Below are 19,272 nucleotides of genomic sequence, written 5' to 3' on the forward strand. Positions count from 1 at the left end.
AATGTACATCTGTTAAAACTATTAAAAGGTTATTTTTTTAAAAAAAAGAAGGAACAGTGAGACATACAGTAGGTTACCCCCAAAACTCAGTACTGTCAATCAAGTGATGCTTTAACAGGATTTCTGCTCCTAGGGAAGGAGAAAGAGAAGGTGGGCAGGAATAAAACTGTGTTACCTGGGCCATTATCTTCTCCATCTGGGGCTGTGACATGTCTGGCAGAGTGTTCTTAAGAAACTCAACAATGCCTTCAAATGTCTCACACGACATGATGCTCTCCTCCTGGGTGCTAAGCAGGCAGAGTGCTATCTTAAATATGACTTCTGTACCTTGAAGGAAAATAATGTCTGGGGCGAGAAAGAGCAAAACAATAGATTACAGGCAGGCCTCAACTTATGACCAATGGGACACGCAGTTTCACTGGTCAGCAAAGGGTTTTTACAATTAGAAGTCCTATCCATGCAAGAGAGGGCAGCTGCCACTCATCTCAGGAATGAAATGCATCTTAATGCAACATCGCAGAGTATTTTAAAAAACAATCAGCAGAGAACAGTTAATAGGACGGCCTCCGCCTGTGCTATTGAGCAGACGAGTCGCAACTCCAAAGGAAGTAAGAAAAGAAAAGGCACAAAACCTGTTCTGTTCTAGCTTTTTCCTGTGGACATTCGCAATGAATGTGCTTCTTAGGACCGCAAGGCGAAACGGATCCTTACCAAAGATTCTGGCTACGAATCCCAGGGGAAATTGCGAGGCAAATAAAGTGAGAAACCAGGGTGCAGCATAAAGGCTCGGGCTGATTTCGTTTTCTTCCAGATGGTGGTAAAGATCCCGGTGATAATCATGAAGCAGCCTTGACAGCTGGTACATCTGGATCTACATAGACATATGGAAAAAGGGGAGGTTAGGAGATTCGTAGCACCATATATGGCCAAGCATATTGGCAAACCATGTTCCTTCAGTCAGTGTTCCAATATCTCAAGGGCTGCCACAAAGAAGAGGGAGTCAAGCTATTCTCCAAAGCACCTGAGGGCAGGACAAGAAGCAATGGGTGGAAACTAATCAAGGAGAGAAGCAACCCAGAACTAAGGAGAAATTTCCGGACAGTTAGAACAATTAATCAGTGTGAGCTGAAGCCAGAAACATTTCTGCTGGGAATTCTACCTGAAATTTATAATAAAGAGAATGTATATTTAATCATTCATGTATTAACTGCAGCTAGAATTGTATTTGCACAACATTGGAAAAGTGTAGAGATCCCTATTGATGAGAAGGTGATGAAGAAAATATTAAAATGTGCAGAAATGAATATACTAACATTAGCAATTAAAGAGAAAGAACAAATTGTATATTATATGATTTAGGAAGTATTTTACCAATGGTTGGAGGAAAAAAAGAGTTTGGAAATGAAGAAAGCTAAAAAATAAGTAGCTAATGCACTTAGATAAAAATATAAAACGGTTAGTATGTGTATGTTAAGAATAATGTTTAATGTTGATATATTACTAGAAGATAAGAAGAAGAAAAATGGAGAGTTTTATGTTTAAATGCTTAATATATTATAATACTAAACTTAGGGAAATAATGTTAATATGAAGTGAAAGATGTGGCAAAAGAGGAACGATGTTGCAAAGAGATGTTGGTACCTAGACAACACACTGCATAAGGAAAGATGGAATGTTTATTTTTGTGACTGAAAAACAATAAAACTCTTTTAAAGAACAATTAATCAGTGGAACAACGTGCCTCCAGAAATTGTGGGGGCTCCATCACTGAAGGCTTTTAAGAAGAGATTGGATAACCAATTGTCTGAAGTGCTATAGGGTTTCCTGTCTAAGCATGGGGTTTGACTAGAAGACCTCCAAAGTCCCTTCCAACTCTGCTATTCTGTTCTGTTCTGTTTCCGGTTCTGGTTCCTTCCTTTTATGCCTTACCTGCAGTGACATCATGTCGGGCCTGTACTGTTTCCGGAACCCGAGATCATACATGAGGAATTTCAGCATTTCAAAGGCTTGCTCTTCGCTCATGTGGAGGAGCAGCACGCCGGCCACAAAACTGATGCCTTGACAATAGCCCACTTCCTTGTCCAGCAAGGAGTAGGCTTTCAGCAGGTTGAAGAGCGAGAGCTGTCCTGCGCCCAGTTGAGCCGAAAAGTAGGGATGGGTGGGGAAAGTCCTTCCTGGGACGAAACAAGAAGGGGTGAGGTCAGAAGTGAAATCGGTGTCAGGCCTGCAGCCATCTTTTCTTGTGGGTCTTTGGCCTGCCGCACTTTCTATTATTCTGCTATGCAGTTTCTATTGTGGGAAAATGGGAGGCAGGATTGTAGGATTTAGATGATATGTAGCCATAACAAAATTCTTTCTAGAAAGCCAAGGTCATCCTTTATCTTTGCACCTCTGCACCTGACCTGAATTGGATGGGTGGAATTGCCAGCATGGCAGTGGGAGATTGGACCATTTGATGGACTTGTGGGTGGGGGGGCAGGATCTTTAACTTTCAACTTGGTGGGGGAAACCGGGAAGTTTTCAGATTCGGGTTTTCCCAGATGTGCCAACATGGCTCTCTTAATAAATTAGAACTTTGAGCAATACTTTCCCTTGGACTCTGATTTACTTTTGGATGCTATTTGGAACCCAGACAATCAGGTGTTGTGGCCTGTCAGCCGCCAGCCCCTCCAGCACTTGAATTTAAGGAGGAGGAGGAGGCATGGGAGTCAGGGTTGGCATCAAGGCAACCCAAGAGCTCCAAGGGAGACAAGGGAGTGGAGTTGGCAGAGAACAAACAGAGGTGGAGACTGGGCCATCCATCAGCCCTCAGATGGAGAGTCAAGAGCTCCCAGGGCTGGAGGTGGCTGATGAGAAAGAGGAGGAATAGCTGGGTACAGTGCCTGACATGTGGATGCACAGAAGGCAGAAGAGAGGAGAGCAGTGGAAATCCATGGGCCGGTCCTTGGGAAGGAAGAGCCATCGCTGCTAGCGAAGCCCCACCCTAACTCTGGGGATAAAAGGCAGTGGGCAGAGATGAATAGGTGTGGCAGGCAACTATTCATCTTCTGGCCAGATGGACTTGTTAGCCTCTGAGATAAACTTTTTGCCAGGGCTGCCGGCAATCCTAACAAAGCAATCTTTTGAGTTCACGTCAGAGGGTTTTCATGTTTGGGGAGCTGGGTCAGAACATCAGGACTCAGGAAAAGCTCAGGCTGCTTCCTACGAGAAGAGCTCTAGGGAAAGACCCTCAATGGAATTCCAACTCAAAACAAACATCAGCCCGACATATCTTTGCACGATGATCAGCATCACCAATCAGTGCTGCAACTTCACTATTACGGGGATGACCTGGATCCAGCCCAGAGCATCTGGCAGACGAGTAGCGCCCTCACCCAGGTCCACCAGGATGGCATGCTGCTGCGTTGTCAGCTGCTTCAAGAGATCTTTGTAGGAGATGTCGGGAGGCTGTTGCTTATTTGGGAGCCGGTGTCTGACGCGGTGCTGCACGGCTAGAAACTGCCAGATTTCTCCCCGGCGGCTTTTGGGGACACCTGAACAAAACCGTGAAGAATGGAAATGTAGAGAGAGAGAGATGCATAATTTCTTTTTTTTTTTCCTGCAATCACACATACATACACAGGGACAGCCTTGAGTGTGTACAACAGCTGAAAATACCTGGCAGTAGTGAGGCTATTTCTGAACTTAAGAAAATAAACTTTGCCTTTGATTGGCCTTGAAAGCTAAGCAGGGGTGGATTTTATTAGGATGGTGGGGAGACAGCAGAGGAAATCCACCAGGTTATATATAGTTACACCACTGGAGAAATGCAAGGAAAGTATCTCAGGAGAAGGAACAAACACACCCTGTTGGCAAACACCCACCCACAAACACACAAACCCAACCTGGAGATGCTCCTGAAGTACCAAGAATTGACATCCACTAAGGACATCTTTCCCTTTTTCATCTCTCAATGGCTGAATCAAAACTCAATGTTGTAATCAATCACTAATTACCGTATTTTTCGGAGTATAAGACACATCTTTTTCTCCCTAAAAGAGGGTGAAATTTTGGGTGCGTCTTATACACCAAATGTAGCCCCACCCACCAGCCCCCACCCTTTGGCCTCTGCTCCCAGCAATTTACCTCTTTGCAGCAAGAGGCTTCAATAAGCTATAGCAACCCCCCCAGCCTCTAACAGCTGATGATCAGGAGAAATTGAAAGTGAAACTTGCTGTTTGCTCCACATGGCAAATTGCTGGGAGGCAGATTTTTTTCCCCTTGTGCTAATCAGGCTGTTTGCTACAAGGGGGTAAGTCAACAACTATAAATGCCTATAGAATGTTCAAATTATTTGACTTATTTTTTTAAAGACTGCTTTATTATTGTTCTAGACAACGTAACAAAATGAAGAAGCTTTTTAAAATAAATGCTTGATCTGAAGAGGCCCAGTGCTATTGTTTTACAAAGTGCTATTCTTTTAAATAGCAGAGAATAACTATACTTCCAGAAAGCATCTGTACAAGTATAGTCTGAAATATAACACTACAAACTGTATATTGTCTGTACTGTTTGTTGCAAGGAGGCAAATTGCTGGGAGGCAGAGGCAGATATTTTTTCCTTGTTTTCCTCCCCAAAATCTAGGTGTGTCTTATACTCCTCTGCTTGGGTGAGACCCATGCCTTTTTCCCAGGCACTAAGTCCGTTGGGCTCAGAACTTACCATCTTTCAGGGTGGTATGAATGTCTTCCACATCACATCTGATCTTGGCTCTGCAATTCAACAGTTTCTTGTCCCAGATGTTAATGACATCCTTCTGACAGGTTCCAACTTCCTCATAGTCCAGTTTAATTTTCCTGGATTGGAGCTCGTCTCTGCTCGCTGCAAGAGAGAAGACCCATGAAGCATCTTCAGATAAGCAGCTACAGTACCTTCACAACTTCTGGAGACAAATTGTTCCACTGGTTAATTGTTCTCACTGTCAGGAAATTTCTCCTTAGTTCTATGTTGCTTCTGTCCTTGATCAGTTTCCACCCATTGCTTCTTGTTCTGCCCCCAGGTGCTTTGGAGAATAGCTAGACCCGCTTTTCTTTTTGGCAACCTCTGAGATATTAGAACACTGCTATCATATCTCCCCTAGTCCTTCTTTTAATCAAACTAGACATGCCCAGTTCCTGCAACCATTTTTCATATGTTTTAGCCTCCAGTTTCCTAATCATCTTTGTTGCTCTTCTCTGCACTCTTTCTAGTGTCTCCACATCTTTTTTTACATTATGGCAACCAAAACTGGATGCAATCTTGCAAGTGTGACCTTACCAGGGCATTATATGATCTTGATTCCATCCCTCTGTTTATGCAGCCTAGAACTGTGTTGGCTTTTTGGCAGCTGCTGCACACTGCTAGCTCATATTTAAATGGTTGTCTACTAGGATTCCAAAATCCCTCTCAGTTACTACCATTGAGCAAGGTACCACCTATATTGTACCTGTGCATTTCGTTTTTCTTGCCAAATTGTGGAACCTTACTTTTTTCACCAATGAAAAACTGATTTTATAGGAAACCAACTTTCTTGTTCCTTTCAAATGTCTTCTCAATAACGAATGCCTCGATAACATGCCTCTAAGAATACTAATAAGCAGGAAAAGGTGGATATCCTGCCCAACCAAAGGAATTCTAAAGCCCGGGTCAATTACAATGTCAGGAAATGTTTTAAGCTTTTATCAACAAAAGGTTGGAACCTAATCTTTTCTTTTCAAGGTCATCTTCTGGACTAATGTTTTTCCTTGTTGGATTTGCTAAACCTGGCATGCTTCTCGTGTTCAATGCAACACCCAAAGGACAGTGTTCCTTTGCCTGAGTCAGAAGGCGGGACAACACTGGTATGGAAAGGCCCTCTTTCCATACCAGTGTTGTCCTCAGATGCAGAGCCATCTCCACGGGCACAAGAGCCATCACCCCAGCTCAGCTCCACCGCGCATGCACACACGCCTCCTGTCAGCCAGCTGATTTTTGGGTCTCTGCTGTGCACTTTCAAGAAGGGGCACTTGCGGGAGACACGCACACTTGCACAGGGGGGGGAGGTCACGCGGACATGCACGGGGGCGGTGGGAGCATGGGGGGGTACGGTGCCCCTTGCGGTCCGTTTTTGGTCCCAGGAGGCTACAGGGAGGCCTACTAGACCCAAAATGGAGTGTGGGGGGAAGGTCTTGCGTGCATGCGCAGAGGGCGGAGAGTTGTGTGCACATGCATGGGGAGCAAGGGGGTGGTCACATGCACATGCGCAGGGGGCAGGGCACGGAGGGTGTTGTGCGTGCATTGAAAATGCACGATGGCACGCAATGACAAAAAGGTTAGCCATCACTGTTAGAACCTGTGCGCTAACGTGGATGTATTTTAAAGTTTTGCCTGCGGGGGGGCTTTATGTTCGTTTATTGGACTCTCTGTTTGAGCAGCTTGCTATTTGTGTTATGGACTAATTGGCCATTGCCTGGGAAAATAATCTGGGCTTGCTTGTAATTGGCTTCAGTTGGGTCAGTTCTGAAGCCGGGTCAAGAGAAGTGGTGGGGCGGGAAGACTAATAAAACACTCCATAAACCACAGTGACGTGTGAGTGAGTGGAACAGCAGACTTACCTTCTGCAAAACAAAGCTTCCTTCAAACTCCTCGATAGCATTAGGAAGAACAGGAAGCGTTAAAAGTTGGTTAATCAATGTCATTAAGGTGGATAAGGTTACAGAAGAAAAGTAGAGGTGAACGGGGGGAATTAGAAGAAAAGCAACTTCTAGCTGCAGAAACTTTGTTATTTTCCCTCTACAGCCCTTGGGTTTGTCCCGCATGGTGGTTGCTATGGAAACAGCCCCGTCGGCCATCAACAAGAAGCCGAAATACCCCGGAGTCAAAATTTCACTCAGCCAGAATTCCCAGCGCCCCTCTTGGTTATTTTCTCATTTTCCCCCTTTCACATTCATCATGGGGGGAGGAAAATAAATGGCTTCATGCTTTTTAGCTCATAATGCCCGCCGATTAGAACACTCTTCATTTTCCGAATATATTCTCTGCTTTATTTCCTCCCTTGACATCCGTTAAATGGTATATCACCCAAATGGCCTTATGCATCACCCAGGCGTTCAAGCGAGATATTAAAGGAGAAATAAAAGGAAACGCCGACCTCTTCGACAGAGGGGAGCCAGAGATGCTACGATCAACTCGGGCGGGCAGGCAGGAACTACCCTTAGGCTCATGCAAGATCCAAAGTGGGACTTTGACATTCTCCCATGGTCAGACTGGGCATGTGCTGAAGCACAACTTCTCCAGAGTAAACAATTTGGACTCTGCCTTCTGGGAACATTCTGGGAATGGTCACACTCCCATCTGTCCCCGGGAAGGGCTGGAGAGAGTTCAGAGCCTTGTGGTTGTTCTGTTTCCATGTCTTCTTCTCCATCTTCATGTATGAAACCATCAGCAATGGCGACCATCAGTTTCCTCCTTCCTCTTGATGTTGTTGTGGTTGTTGTTAGTTGCAAAGTTGTGTCTGACCCATCATGACCCCATGGACAACATCCTATTTACCTATTTACGGCCTATTTACGGACCTACCTTGTGGCTCTAAGAGCGGCCAAACGTAGACACTGTGCCGCTCTTATTGCGTCCGCGGATAACCGCCCTGCCGCCCTGTTTCGGGTGACCCGCTCTCTCTTATTTCAGAGGTCGCGGGAAGCCCCTTTGCAGGGTAGAGCAGAGGAGTTTGGGGAATATCTGCAGGACAAAATCGATCAGATCCGGAGTGGATGGGCCCCCTTCAGTGGACCAGGGGAGACGTCGGAAGCAAGTCTTGAGACACCATGCTGGGAGGAGTTTGACTCTGTTGCCCCCGAGGACTTGGACAGGTTACGTTGGCGACTGCGAGCCACCTCATGTTTATTGGACCCGTGTCCCTCCTGGCTTGTACTGGCATCCTGGGAGGTTACACGAGGCTGGCTCCTGGGTCTGGTGAACGCCTCACTGGAGGAGGGGTCCTTGCCGACCGCCTTGAAAGAGGCGGTGGTGAGGCCCCTGCTCAAGAGGCCTTCCCTGGATCTGGAGGAACTAGTTAATTACCGTCCTGTCTTTTTAGCGAAGGTTGTAGAGAGTGTGGTGGCGCAACAGTTCCCACGTCACCTGGAGGAAGCAATCTATCTTGACCCGCGCCAGTCCGGCTTTCGACCCGGTCACAGCACGGAGACGGCCTTGGTCGTGTTGGTAGATGATCTATGGAGGGCCAGAGATAGGGGTTGTTCCTCTATCCTGGTCCTATTAGATCTATCAGCGGCTTTCGATACCATCGACCATGGTATCTTATTGCGCCGGCTGGAAGAGATGGGCGTGGGGGGCACCGTTTTCCGGTGGTTCCGCTCCTATCTCTCCGACCGGACGCAGTGTGTGTTGGCAGGGGAGCAGAGGTCGACCCTGAGGCCACTCACTTGTGGGGTGCCTCAGGGTTCGGTCCTCTCGCCCCTCCTGTTCAACACATACATGAAGCCGCTGGGTGAGATCATCCGTGGTTTTGGGGTTGGATACCATCTGTACGCTGATGATACACAGCTGTACATTTCCACCCCAAACCACCCCAACGAGGCCGTCGAAATGTCCCGGTGTTTGGAAGCCATGCGGGTCTGGATGGGGGACAACGGACTTAAACTCAACCCTTCCAAGACTGAGTGGCTGTGGCTACCGGCGCCCCGATTTAACCAGTTGACGCCATCACTGGCCATAGGGGGCGAATTATTGCCCCCCGTGGAACAGGCGCGCAATCTGGGCGTCCTCCTTGATGCCCGGCTGTCGATGGATGACCATCTGACAGCCGTGGCAAGGGGGGCGTTCCACCAGGTTCGCCTGGTGCGTCAATTGCGCCCCTATTGGATCGGGACGCCCTACGCACAGTCACTCATGCGCTGGTGACGTCTCGCCTGGACTACTGCAATGCTCTCTACATGGGGCTCCCCTTGAGATGCACCCGAAGACTGCAGCTAGTTCAGAATGCGGCCGCGCGGGTTATCATGGGAGGATCAAGATACTCCCATATAACACCATTCCTGTGCGAGCTGCACTGGCTGCCTGTGGTTTTTCGGGTGCGTTTCAAGGTGTTGGTTACTATCTTCAAAGCGCTCCATGGCATGGGACCTAGTTATCTGCGGGACCGCATCTCACCTCACACATCTCTACGACCTATCCGCTCTCACAGGGAGGGACTCCTCCAGGTGCCATCCGCCAAGCAGTGCCAGCGGGTGACGCCTAGGAGTAGAGCCTTCTCTGTGATGGGCCCAACCCTCTGGAATGACCTCCCTCCCGATATTAGAACTACTAATGACCTCCGCTCCTTCCGACAGAAGCTCAAGACTCACCTGTTCCGACTAGCTGGCTTAGCCGATTGACAGTTCCATCTTCCACCTCCTGGCAAACATTTTATTGGGGAATTTTTTAAGGGAATTTTAATTGTATTTGTATTTTAACTAAGAATTGTACAGTATATTTTTTACCTCCTCCGTCTACGTCTACGTCTTTGTTCATGTCTATGTATTTGTATATGGTTTTAACATGACTGTACACCGCCCCGAGTCCTGCCTAGGAAAGGGTGCGGTCTAGAAATAAAAGTTTATTATTATTATTATTATTATTATTATTATTATTATTATTATTATTATTATTATTATTATTATTATTATTATTATTATTATCCTTCCAGTCCTTCCTGTCCTCTACCATCCTCTGGAGTCCATTTAAGCTCACACCAACTGCTTCGGTGACTCCATCCAGCCACCTCATTCTCTGTCGTCCCCTTCTTCTTTTGCCCTCAATCTTTCCCAGCATGAGGCTCTTCTCCAGCAAGTCCTTCCTTCTCATTAGGTGGCCAAGGTATTTGAGTTTCATCTTCAGGATCTGGCCTTCTAAAGAGCAGTCAGGGTTGATCTCCTCTAGGACTGACCAGTTTGATCGCCTTGCATCCAAGGGACTCGCAGGAGTCTTCTCCAGCACCAGAATTCAAAGGCCTCAATTCTTTGGCACTCAGCCTTTCTTATGGTCCAACTTTCACAGCCATCCATTGCAACTGGAAAAACCAGAGCCTTGACTATACGCACTTTTGTTGGCAGGGTGGTCATCCTCTTGATAACCAAGTCTAAATTATATAAACAGATGAAGCAGCTCTAAATCCAGAGTTTCATTGCTGGGGATGGGAATGGGACCAGAATGCAGATGGGGAGTTTCTGGAGACCATGTCCAAAAGAAGGTCAACCTGTGTGTGCCAACAACGTGTTCTTGATATCTCCTCACTTCGTTCTAAGCAAAGGAGGGTGAGAAACCTGAGCAGAGGTTCTGCCCTTCATCGCTCAACATCTTCAGGCAGAGAACATTAAGGCTTGTCCTCAAATCACATAGCTGCTGGAACTGGGTTCCCTATCCCTGAAGGGATGAAGAACACACGTTGCTTTTTTCTTGGCACTGATGGCAAAGACCAGCAAAGCAGCAAAGAGGATCTCTTCTGCCCAGGCTGTCGTGCCCGCCACTAAACTGATCCATTGAACCATGTTTAGAAATTGTTGTGGGAAGAAATTGTATGAAGCAAGCAAATAGGCAGGTTTCAGAGGAAGGAAGGAAGGACAGACCACCAAGATAGAATGAATAAAAGAGGAAGACTATTTTCTTGAACAGAAATACAATTCAGAGGCAACAGGAAAACAAAATATAATTTTGAGGCGCTGAGCTGCTATAGGGAGCTCACAGCCAGACATACACAACTGCTATGCTAAAACGGCAAGATAGGTTTGTGATTCTTGTAATGGCAAGATAGGTTTGTGATATATATATGGCGCTGTGTGTGTGTGTGTGTGTGTGTGTGTGTGTGTTCCAGCATAACTCTGAAATGCCTCGAGCAATTTCAACCAAACGTGATACACAGATCATTTACCCTCTGGAAAAAAAATATTGTGGGGGTAAGACACCCCTAAAACTCCTTGGGAGTGTTTGTTCTGTTAAGATACAGCTTGTTGTGCTATAAAATGGCTTCTACTGTCCTGCTGTAAAATGGCTTCTACTGTACAGTGCAGTAGAGTTGCCATGGAAATGGAGTCACAGTACTTCACAAGGGGGCTCCCTCTGGTAAGGGGAAAAATTCAACATTAGAAATTAAGTTTGGTCCGGACATTTCTCCCCTCCTATAAATAAATATCCCGGCAACACCGGGTTATCAACTAGTGAGTCATTTAACAAGAAAAGATACTGGAAAGGCAGAGTATAAGTCCACAAATGCCCCCAGGAAGTCCTCCATCCCTCTCGGGGGGCCCTGGCTAGCCTGAGGTCTGCACCAACCTTCCAGTTTCTGGTTTTCCTTCTCCATCCGAAGGAGGAGGATCTGCTGGTGGATCGCTTTTCTCCACAAGCTCTGCAGCTCCTCCGACTTCTTCTTCTCTCCGGTCTGGTCTTGGACATCCTCATTTTGCAAGATGGAATCCAGGGGCACTTCGTCAAAAGACGGTGGAAGCGGAGATAACGGCAGCAGTTCTTTTTCATCACAACCATCTGGGAAGAACCATTTTGTTAATGGCGAATTCGGTAAATGCTATCCAGTATCTGTACTTGGGGCCTGCTTTAAGGAAACGCAGCCCAACCCTAACTGTGTATTTTTGATGTTGCCCTGTCCATCCCATTACCTATGTGTTGCACTTCCCCCATCCCACTCCATCAACCTACAAATGGTTGGTTGCAAATCCTACAGAGACCGGAACAAACAACTTTTGGAATTTGGTTTGTGCTGCAAAGTCCCTAACACAATGCAACCTCAGTTTCAGCTACCCTGTATGCCAGGGGTGGGGAACAATAATGGCCCTTTTATGACTTGTGGACTTCAACTCCCAGAATTCCTGAGTTAGGGTCCATGCCAGCTCAGGAATTCTGGCAGTTGAAGTCCACAAGACATAAAGGGGGCCATGGTTCCCCACATCAGTTATATCCAGAAATTGATGTATTTGAAAGACAAACAAGATAAATCCTGAAACTTGGATGGATGGATGGATGGATGGATGGATGGATGGATGGATGGACGGACAGACAGACAGACAGATATAGTAAGGGGAGAGAGACAAATAGACAGAGACAGAAATGGATGGACGGACAGACAGAGTATATATGATAGAGATAGATAGATAGATAGATAGATGGATGGATGGATGGATGGATGGATGGATGGATGGATGGATGGATGGATGATAGATAGATAGATAGATAGATAGATGATAGATAGATAGATAGATAGATAGATAGATAGATAGATAGATGATAGACAGACAGACTGACAGACAGACATAGTAAGAGGAGAGTGAGACACACAGAGACAGACATGGATGGACAGACAGAGGATAGGTGATGATAGATAGATAGATAGATAGATAGATAGATAGATAGATAGATAGATGATAGACAGACAGACTGACAGACAGACATAGTAAGAGGAGAGAGACACACAGAGACAGACATGGATGGACAGACAGAGGATAGGTGATAGATGATAGATAGATGATAGATAGATAGATAGATAGATGATAGATAGATAGATAGATAGATAGATAGATAGACAGACAGACAGACAGACAGACAGACAGACAGACAGACCTGTACCCTGTTCAGAAAACAAAACCAAGAAAGTTATTTTTGGATTTCAGACTCTCTCCAATTTGGTACCACCAATGAGTACAGATACAGGCGATACCTTTTAACATCAAACAACACTCATTACATGCTGGATGGTGAAGGGTACTCTTGAACCAACAGATCCCCTCAACAATACAAAAGGGCTTTTATAATTCTCTGCCTAAAGAGCTCCCAAACAGGATCTTTTATTTATCATCAATCAGGCTTTGAAGTAGATGGAAATAAAAGGAAACCACACAAAACTCTCTCTCCTGCACAAGGGCCCTTCAGAGGTATGAGCTCACGGGAGACGCGGGGACAAATTAAGGGGTCCTTTCAGTACAGACTCCAAAGCAGCTGTTTTCAGAAGCTGTGGAGTCGTTGTGTTTATGAACACTTGCAGCAGAAACACTGACAGGAGCAGCCTGTTTTTCTTTTTCTTTTTTAAAATATTTGTATTAAACAGTTTTTTTTCCCATTTTTTAAGAAACATAAATATTGTCTGTGCAACTTTTCTACATCATTAAGCATCCATTATACTCCTTTTATCCGTAAATATATACAACTATCTCTGTCATATCTATCTATATCTATATCTATCTATATCTATAATCTATAAATCCATCTATCATCTATTTTATATGCAATCTATCTTACATTTTCCCTCACTTGTTAATTCTGTGGTTTTATGATTATTTTCTAATTTCTTAATCCTTTTTTTCCCTTTATTGCTTTCTTATTCTTTGCATCTTTCCTCTAGTCATTTGTACCATAAATTCCATACTGAATAATACTCAGATTCTTCTTTGTCTTTTATTTATTTTGTGAGACTGTCCCATTTCAACGCATTCTAATACTTTTTTTAAAATCACATTTTCTTCTGTTGGTGTATTTTTGTTTTTCCAGTTCTGTGTGTATATGCTTCTTGCTGCAGTTATTACATGTAATATTAAGTATTTGATTTCTTTCTCATAATTCCCTGTAATTATTCCTAATAGAAATAATTCCATTTAATTCTATTGCTTGTGTAATTATCTCTTCCAGCCAGTTTTTTTTATTCTTATCCATGTTTTTCTTTATTATCCCAGAAAAGGGATAGATGTAAGATCTCTCATGCTTTACATTTTGACAAGAAATATAGAAGAAGCCTGAATCCTTTTTCCGAGGATCACTTCAGAGGTAAATCTAAGTTTAGATAATGCTCACAAGCTTCCTGCAAAAACTAAAGCCAAATCAACTCCAGGCGCACTCAAGCAGGTATAGTAAGCAGAAATAAGAATATTTATATCACACCTGGAAGAATTCCAGCCTATGCTGGACTTTATTAGGGAAACACCAGAGCTGCAGAGATGCGACTCTCTGTCCGGTCCTTAATTTAGAAGCTACTCAAAACTTTACATTAATGATTGGCAGCTTTGGCGAGAAAAGCATCTTGAGAAGAAGAAAACATTGTAATCTTGAAAGCTGATTTTTCCTTTCAACTTCTTATCTCTCAATTGAAATACCTGATGACTAGCACATAATCTAGATCAATGTTTCTCCACCTTGGAGCTCTCGCCTCATGATCACGAGGCTGTGAGTTCGATCCTAGGTAGAGGCAGATATTTCCCTCTCTGGGCACAATGAGAATATATCTGTTGAATATAACTCCGCATTGGTGACAGGAAAGGCATCTGGCCAGTAAAACGCTCTGTTGCGCCATTCAGTTGCCCGGACTCCCCCCCCCCCACAAGGGATTATGGGGTCATTAAATGATAATGATGAATGTTTCTCCACCTTGGTAACTTTAAGCGATGTGGATTTTAAGCTCCCAGAATTCCACAGCCAGCATAAAGTCTACAAAGCTTAAAGTGTCCAAGGTGGGGAAACACCTGATCTAGATTATTGTTAGGTATTGTAACTCCCAAATGGGTTTTGAAATTTTCACTTTTGAATTTTTAAATACAACCAACCCTAAAAGCCATCATCGTTCTCACTTTCAAAGAATATGAAAACAGAGGAAGAGAAATGGTGCCCTGATCAGTAGACTTGTGTCTTATCTCTTCTTGAAACCTGGGCATTGCCTGCAAAACTTCTGAGAAGCTGAAAGACTCCATCACCTGCAATCAAAGTGGCAGGGCACTTTCCTGGCATCATGAAAGAAAGAAACCATTTAGTCAATGGTCACCACAGTCGGTCATATACTCAGGTTAGCGGTTTACACCAGTGATGGCTAACCTTTTCTGGGCTGAGTGCCCAAAGTGTGTCCGAACCCCCAAAATGCAATGTGTGGGCCCCCCTGCATATGCACCGTGTCCTGTGCTTGTGCACATAACCCCTGAATGTTCGACACCAGCATGTGCCCTGCCCCCTCCCACGCATCCGCACATGGACCCCCCCCACACACACCCTGCCCCCCCCCCCCCCCGTACATGCTCGGCAGAGATCTGAAGGCCCGCTGGCATCAGAGCTGAACTGGGGCGATGGCTCGGGTCCCATCAGAGAGGGCGTTGCATGCCACCTCTGACACGCGTGCCATAGGCTTGCCATCACGGAGTTACATGAAGTCAGCCAAGTTATCCACATCCTGGAGGCCATATAATGACAGAACACTTCGAAACCTGTGCCAAAGATGCTTCTGCAACTGGACTTTCTGGTTTTTCTTGGAAGACGTTTCGCTTCTCATCCAAGAAGCTTCTTCAGCTCTGACTGGATGGTATGGAAGGAAAGGATTGATACCCCTTGCAGACAGATGGTCATTTGCATTTCCCCATCATCAGAGCTGAAGAAGCTTCTTGGAGGAGAAGCGAAATGTCTTCCAAGAAAAACCAGAAAGTCAAAAGTTGCCTCTTGAAAAAGCACCTTTGGGACAACCATGACCTGGATGACTGAGAATCTCCACAGGCATTTTGGAACCTAGATGTGAATCTCCAAGAGATGCCCATCCTTAAAAGAGAAAGGGCGACCCAACTGCACTGCCTGAATCATTTTCTCCGAGTAGACACTGACCTTCAAGCTGCATGGCCGAAGGAGACCTCTTCATGGGTGATGCCACCCTTAGGAAGATCCTTTGCCGCCAGGAGATCCGACGGGGGGCCAGGGTGATACCACCAGCATTTAGAGAGTCACTGCTGCACACCGAGGAAGTCCTCTTCCTTTTCTCCACATCGCTGCAGGAGGGACCAGGAGGAAGAAAACACAACGCAAGTCACTAGAAACAGCTCTTCTTGTCCACGCTGAGCTCGGCCCATCCAAAGCCGGCAAGAGCATTTATACACCCAACGTTGCATTCGGTCACCAGGATCAGGGGCAGCTCAGATATTCCATGGGGGACCTGGCATCACTTCGATCCAAGAGCACCTCCAATGGGACATGACAACCACAAGGAAAACCTTGCTTGCTCACCTTCTTCTCAGCCAAGAGACCCTTCCTTTTTTTCCCCAGTTCTTTACTGCAATTTCAAGGGATGCAGTGGCTCAGTGGCTAAGACTCTGAGCTTGTCGATCAGAAAGGTTAGCAGTTCGGTGGTTCGAATCCCTAGCGCCATGTAACAGAGTGAGCTCCCGTTACTTGTCCAGCTTCTGCCAACCTAGCAGTTCGAAAGCATGTCAAAATACAAGTAGGAAAATAGGAACCATCTTTGGGGGGAAGGTAACAGAGTTCCGTGCACCTTCTGTGTTTAGTCATGCCGGCCACATGACCATGGAGACCTCTTCGGACAGCGCTGGCTCTTCGGCTTTGAAATGGAGCTGAGCACCGTCCCTAGAGTCGGGAACAACTACCACATATGTGCGAGGGGAACCTTTATTTCACCTACTACAATTTCATATGCTTGACGTTAACCTAAGTCCCAACCCTAGGATTTCATTTTTCAGTACTGGAGCTAAAACAGGCTCTACAAATTGGCCTCAAACCAAAACTGAAAAAGGAAGCCATCTTAAAAAAAAAAAACATAATCGAGTCAAAAAGGAGGAGGAATACATGAGTCTGAGGCACAACATTTTGTGTTTTTGTTTGTTTTTAAAGTAAGCTGCACTGATGCGTAGAAATGAAATCCCCTTCTTTGGTAATTGGAAGGGGGAAACTGGGTTCCTCCTACTCAAGTGTGGGAAGTACCCGAACAGGCCAGCTTTTAACACTTTTGCAGCTCTTTCCACAAAGCAAAACACACTTGTGTTTATTTGCAAAACATGAGAGGGACTGTGCTCCCTCCTCACAAAGGTTATGAAAGCTGAGCTGAGAAACGTAAACATTTCCAAAGCCTCAGAGAGATGGAAGAGATTCAAGGACCTTCCTCTATGGGGCTCATGGGAGAACTTTTCTGAAGGCCTTTTTCTTTCTTCTCCCTCAAGGGAGAGGCTGGACATGAATAAATAGATGGTTAAAAACAAAGCAATTAGCTGTGGCTGAGCTGCCATCTCTAAAAACCTGTCTCTCCTGCGGTTACAATTATTTGCAGTCTACCTATTTACAGGTAAAGGTGAAAGTTTCCCCTGCCCAGTTGTGCCTAGGGAGAGGTGCTCATCTCTGTTTCTTAGCCGAGGGAGCCAGTGTTGTCTGAAGACAATTTCCATGGTGATGTGGTTGGCATGACTATATGCCGAGGCACACACAACCTTCCCACCGAAATGGTACCTATTTATCTACTTGCATTTGCGTGCTTTCGAACTGCTAGATGGGCAGGAGCTAGGGAACGGAATGGGAGCTCACCCCGTTGCACAATGCTTGGGTCTTGAACCCCAGATGCTCAGTTGTCTTTAATCACTGAGCCATCGAGCCCGCACCAACGATCTAAGAAAAGTTTAAATGTTCAACAGCCACAGGAATGGTTTAACAAGAACAATAAGGGGAGAGAGAAAAAACCCATAGGCATAGCTCCCTACTCCTAAAAAGGTTATGAACAGCAAACTTCCAAAAAGGGAATTAGCAGTATCAACAATTTGGTTTCAAATGATCCCTGAAGCTATAATTCAAACAAGCATCCAGATAAGCTCTTCTGGAAGTTAAATATGTTTACAGTTTAATCATTCTCATTTTTCCTCCGGCAGTGCAAAAAAAAGGTTGTAATAGTTTTTTAACATAATGCAAAACATTCCTTCCCTTGGGAGACTGGATTAGGATTTTTTTAAAAAAAATCAATATTAAATCAAACAGCAAAACCATTAATGTGTTATAATAGTAATCACTTCCAAACACAATTTTCTTTGCACACCAGACGGCTCAACATTATTCTTAAAGCAAGTGTGTAAGAGGCGCAAGGAATTTTCAAAGAATTAGCCCACAATAAAACCCATTTCAAAACAGCTGCAAGACCCTGTTAGGAGTGTGTATTCAGACTTGTCTACACTACAAGGAAGAAATTTTGCAGAACTTCGCCATCCCAAACATATAATACTTACAAATCTACTTTCTTCTTCCTGTTTCATGAACCACACTGAGCTTCTCCAAAAACAAAGTGGGCATTCCTACCACCCTCCATTAGACCTTGGCAGCAACATTCCACGCCCATCATCCAAAGTTACGTTGTCATTATTTTTCCGTGTTCAACAGCAAACGCTTCTGGTTTGATCCAGCTGACCCAAGAGAAATTTTTTATGCTGATGCTAATATTGGCATTTTTCTACTTTGCCTTTGCTTTCGGTTCAACTTCTCTTTTCCTTGGAAGAAAGGCAATTAATTTAAAGCATCCAAACCATGCTTTAGTTTGCACTCTTTGAAAGGAGTCAAAAGAACCAAAACACACACATGCGCTGGAGAGAGAGAAAAAAAACAGCAGGCAAATGTTTGCCACGAAAACTTTTCTCCCAAGACTGCCTGGTTAGTAGCAGCTTCAATTCATTCATCTGGCTTGGCTTGGAGATCTCTTTCCTCCCCTTTATGTTTGGGGGGCTCAAAACTTGGCAACTGGTGAACTTCAACTCCCAGAATTCCACAACCAATGTGACTAGCTGAGGTAATTCTGGGAGTTGAAATCCACAAGTCAAAGTTTGCCCAGGTTTGGAGACCCTTGCCTTATCTTGTTTTAAGCTGTGGTACAACCCCACAGGTACATTCTGGGATTGCCCTAAAATTGAGCAGAATGCATGAACCTAGGTATGTCTCAAGCATTAGCGAATCTATCTCCTCAAGGCGCTTGCAAAATGCAACCTTTGCATTTGTTTTCCCAGGCAGGATGGATCAGAAGGCCGGGTGCAAGATTTTGCCTTGGATTTGGGAAAGCTGCTTCAGAAATCACAATTTCCTTGTGTTACTAACTTAGCAACCGCAGTGATTCATTTTGGCTCAATTGTGGTTGTACTACCTGTATTCCAAATGACCTGGAAGAGAAAGAAGAATTTTCTAGTGGCTTTGATTAAATGATCACCCCAGTAACTTCTGTATGTGGTTTTTAGCTGTGTTTGTACACCGCCCCGAGTCCCTTCGGGGAGAGGGAGCGGTTTATAAATTTAATAAATATAAATATATTGACAGACAAACAGCCAATTGGGAAATTCATAAAGGGCAGCCAATCCACAATATGTTCTGACTTCTTCTCCCTGAAATCTGCAGAAACCTTTTTAATGTTCTAGATCAGCGGACACCAACTGATGGTCCGTGAGAAAATTTTGCACTAAATCAGGGGTCCTCAAACTACAGCTCCTAGGCTGGATACGT

At 44.9% G+C, this 19,272-nt stretch overlaps 1 protein-coding gene across 2 annotated transcripts in view; it reads right to left on the bottom strand.

Annotated features, from left to right (window-relative positions):
* TBC1D4 (TBC1 domain family member 4) overlaps positions 1–19,272 on the bottom strand; it is a 101,878-nt gene that overhangs the window by 2,879 nt on the left and 79,727 nt on the right. For both annotated transcript variants that reach the window (XM_081949424.1, XM_081949425.1), the window contains 7 exons: positions 15,628–15,788; positions 11,323–11,532; positions 4,702–4,860; positions 3,375–3,533; positions 1,930–2,174; positions 712–871; positions 176–345 (listed from right to left, as the gene is read on the bottom strand). In XM_081949424.1, coding sequence (XP_081805550.1) covers positions 176–345; positions 712–871; positions 1,930–2,174; positions 3,375–3,533; positions 4,702–4,860; positions 11,323–11,532; positions 15,628–15,788 — 1,264 coding nt within the window. The remainder of the gene's footprint in view (positions 1–175; positions 346–711; positions 872–1,929; positions 2,175–3,374; positions 3,534–4,701; positions 4,861–11,322; positions 11,533–15,627; positions 15,789–19,272) is intronic.

The sequence above is a fragment of the Natrix helvetica genome (genome assembly GCF_964273705.1).
Source record: "Natrix helvetica genome assembly, chromosome: 3".
NCBI classification, from domain to species: Eukaryota; Metazoa; Chordata; class Lepidosauria; order Squamata; family Natricidae; genus Natrix; species Natrix helvetica.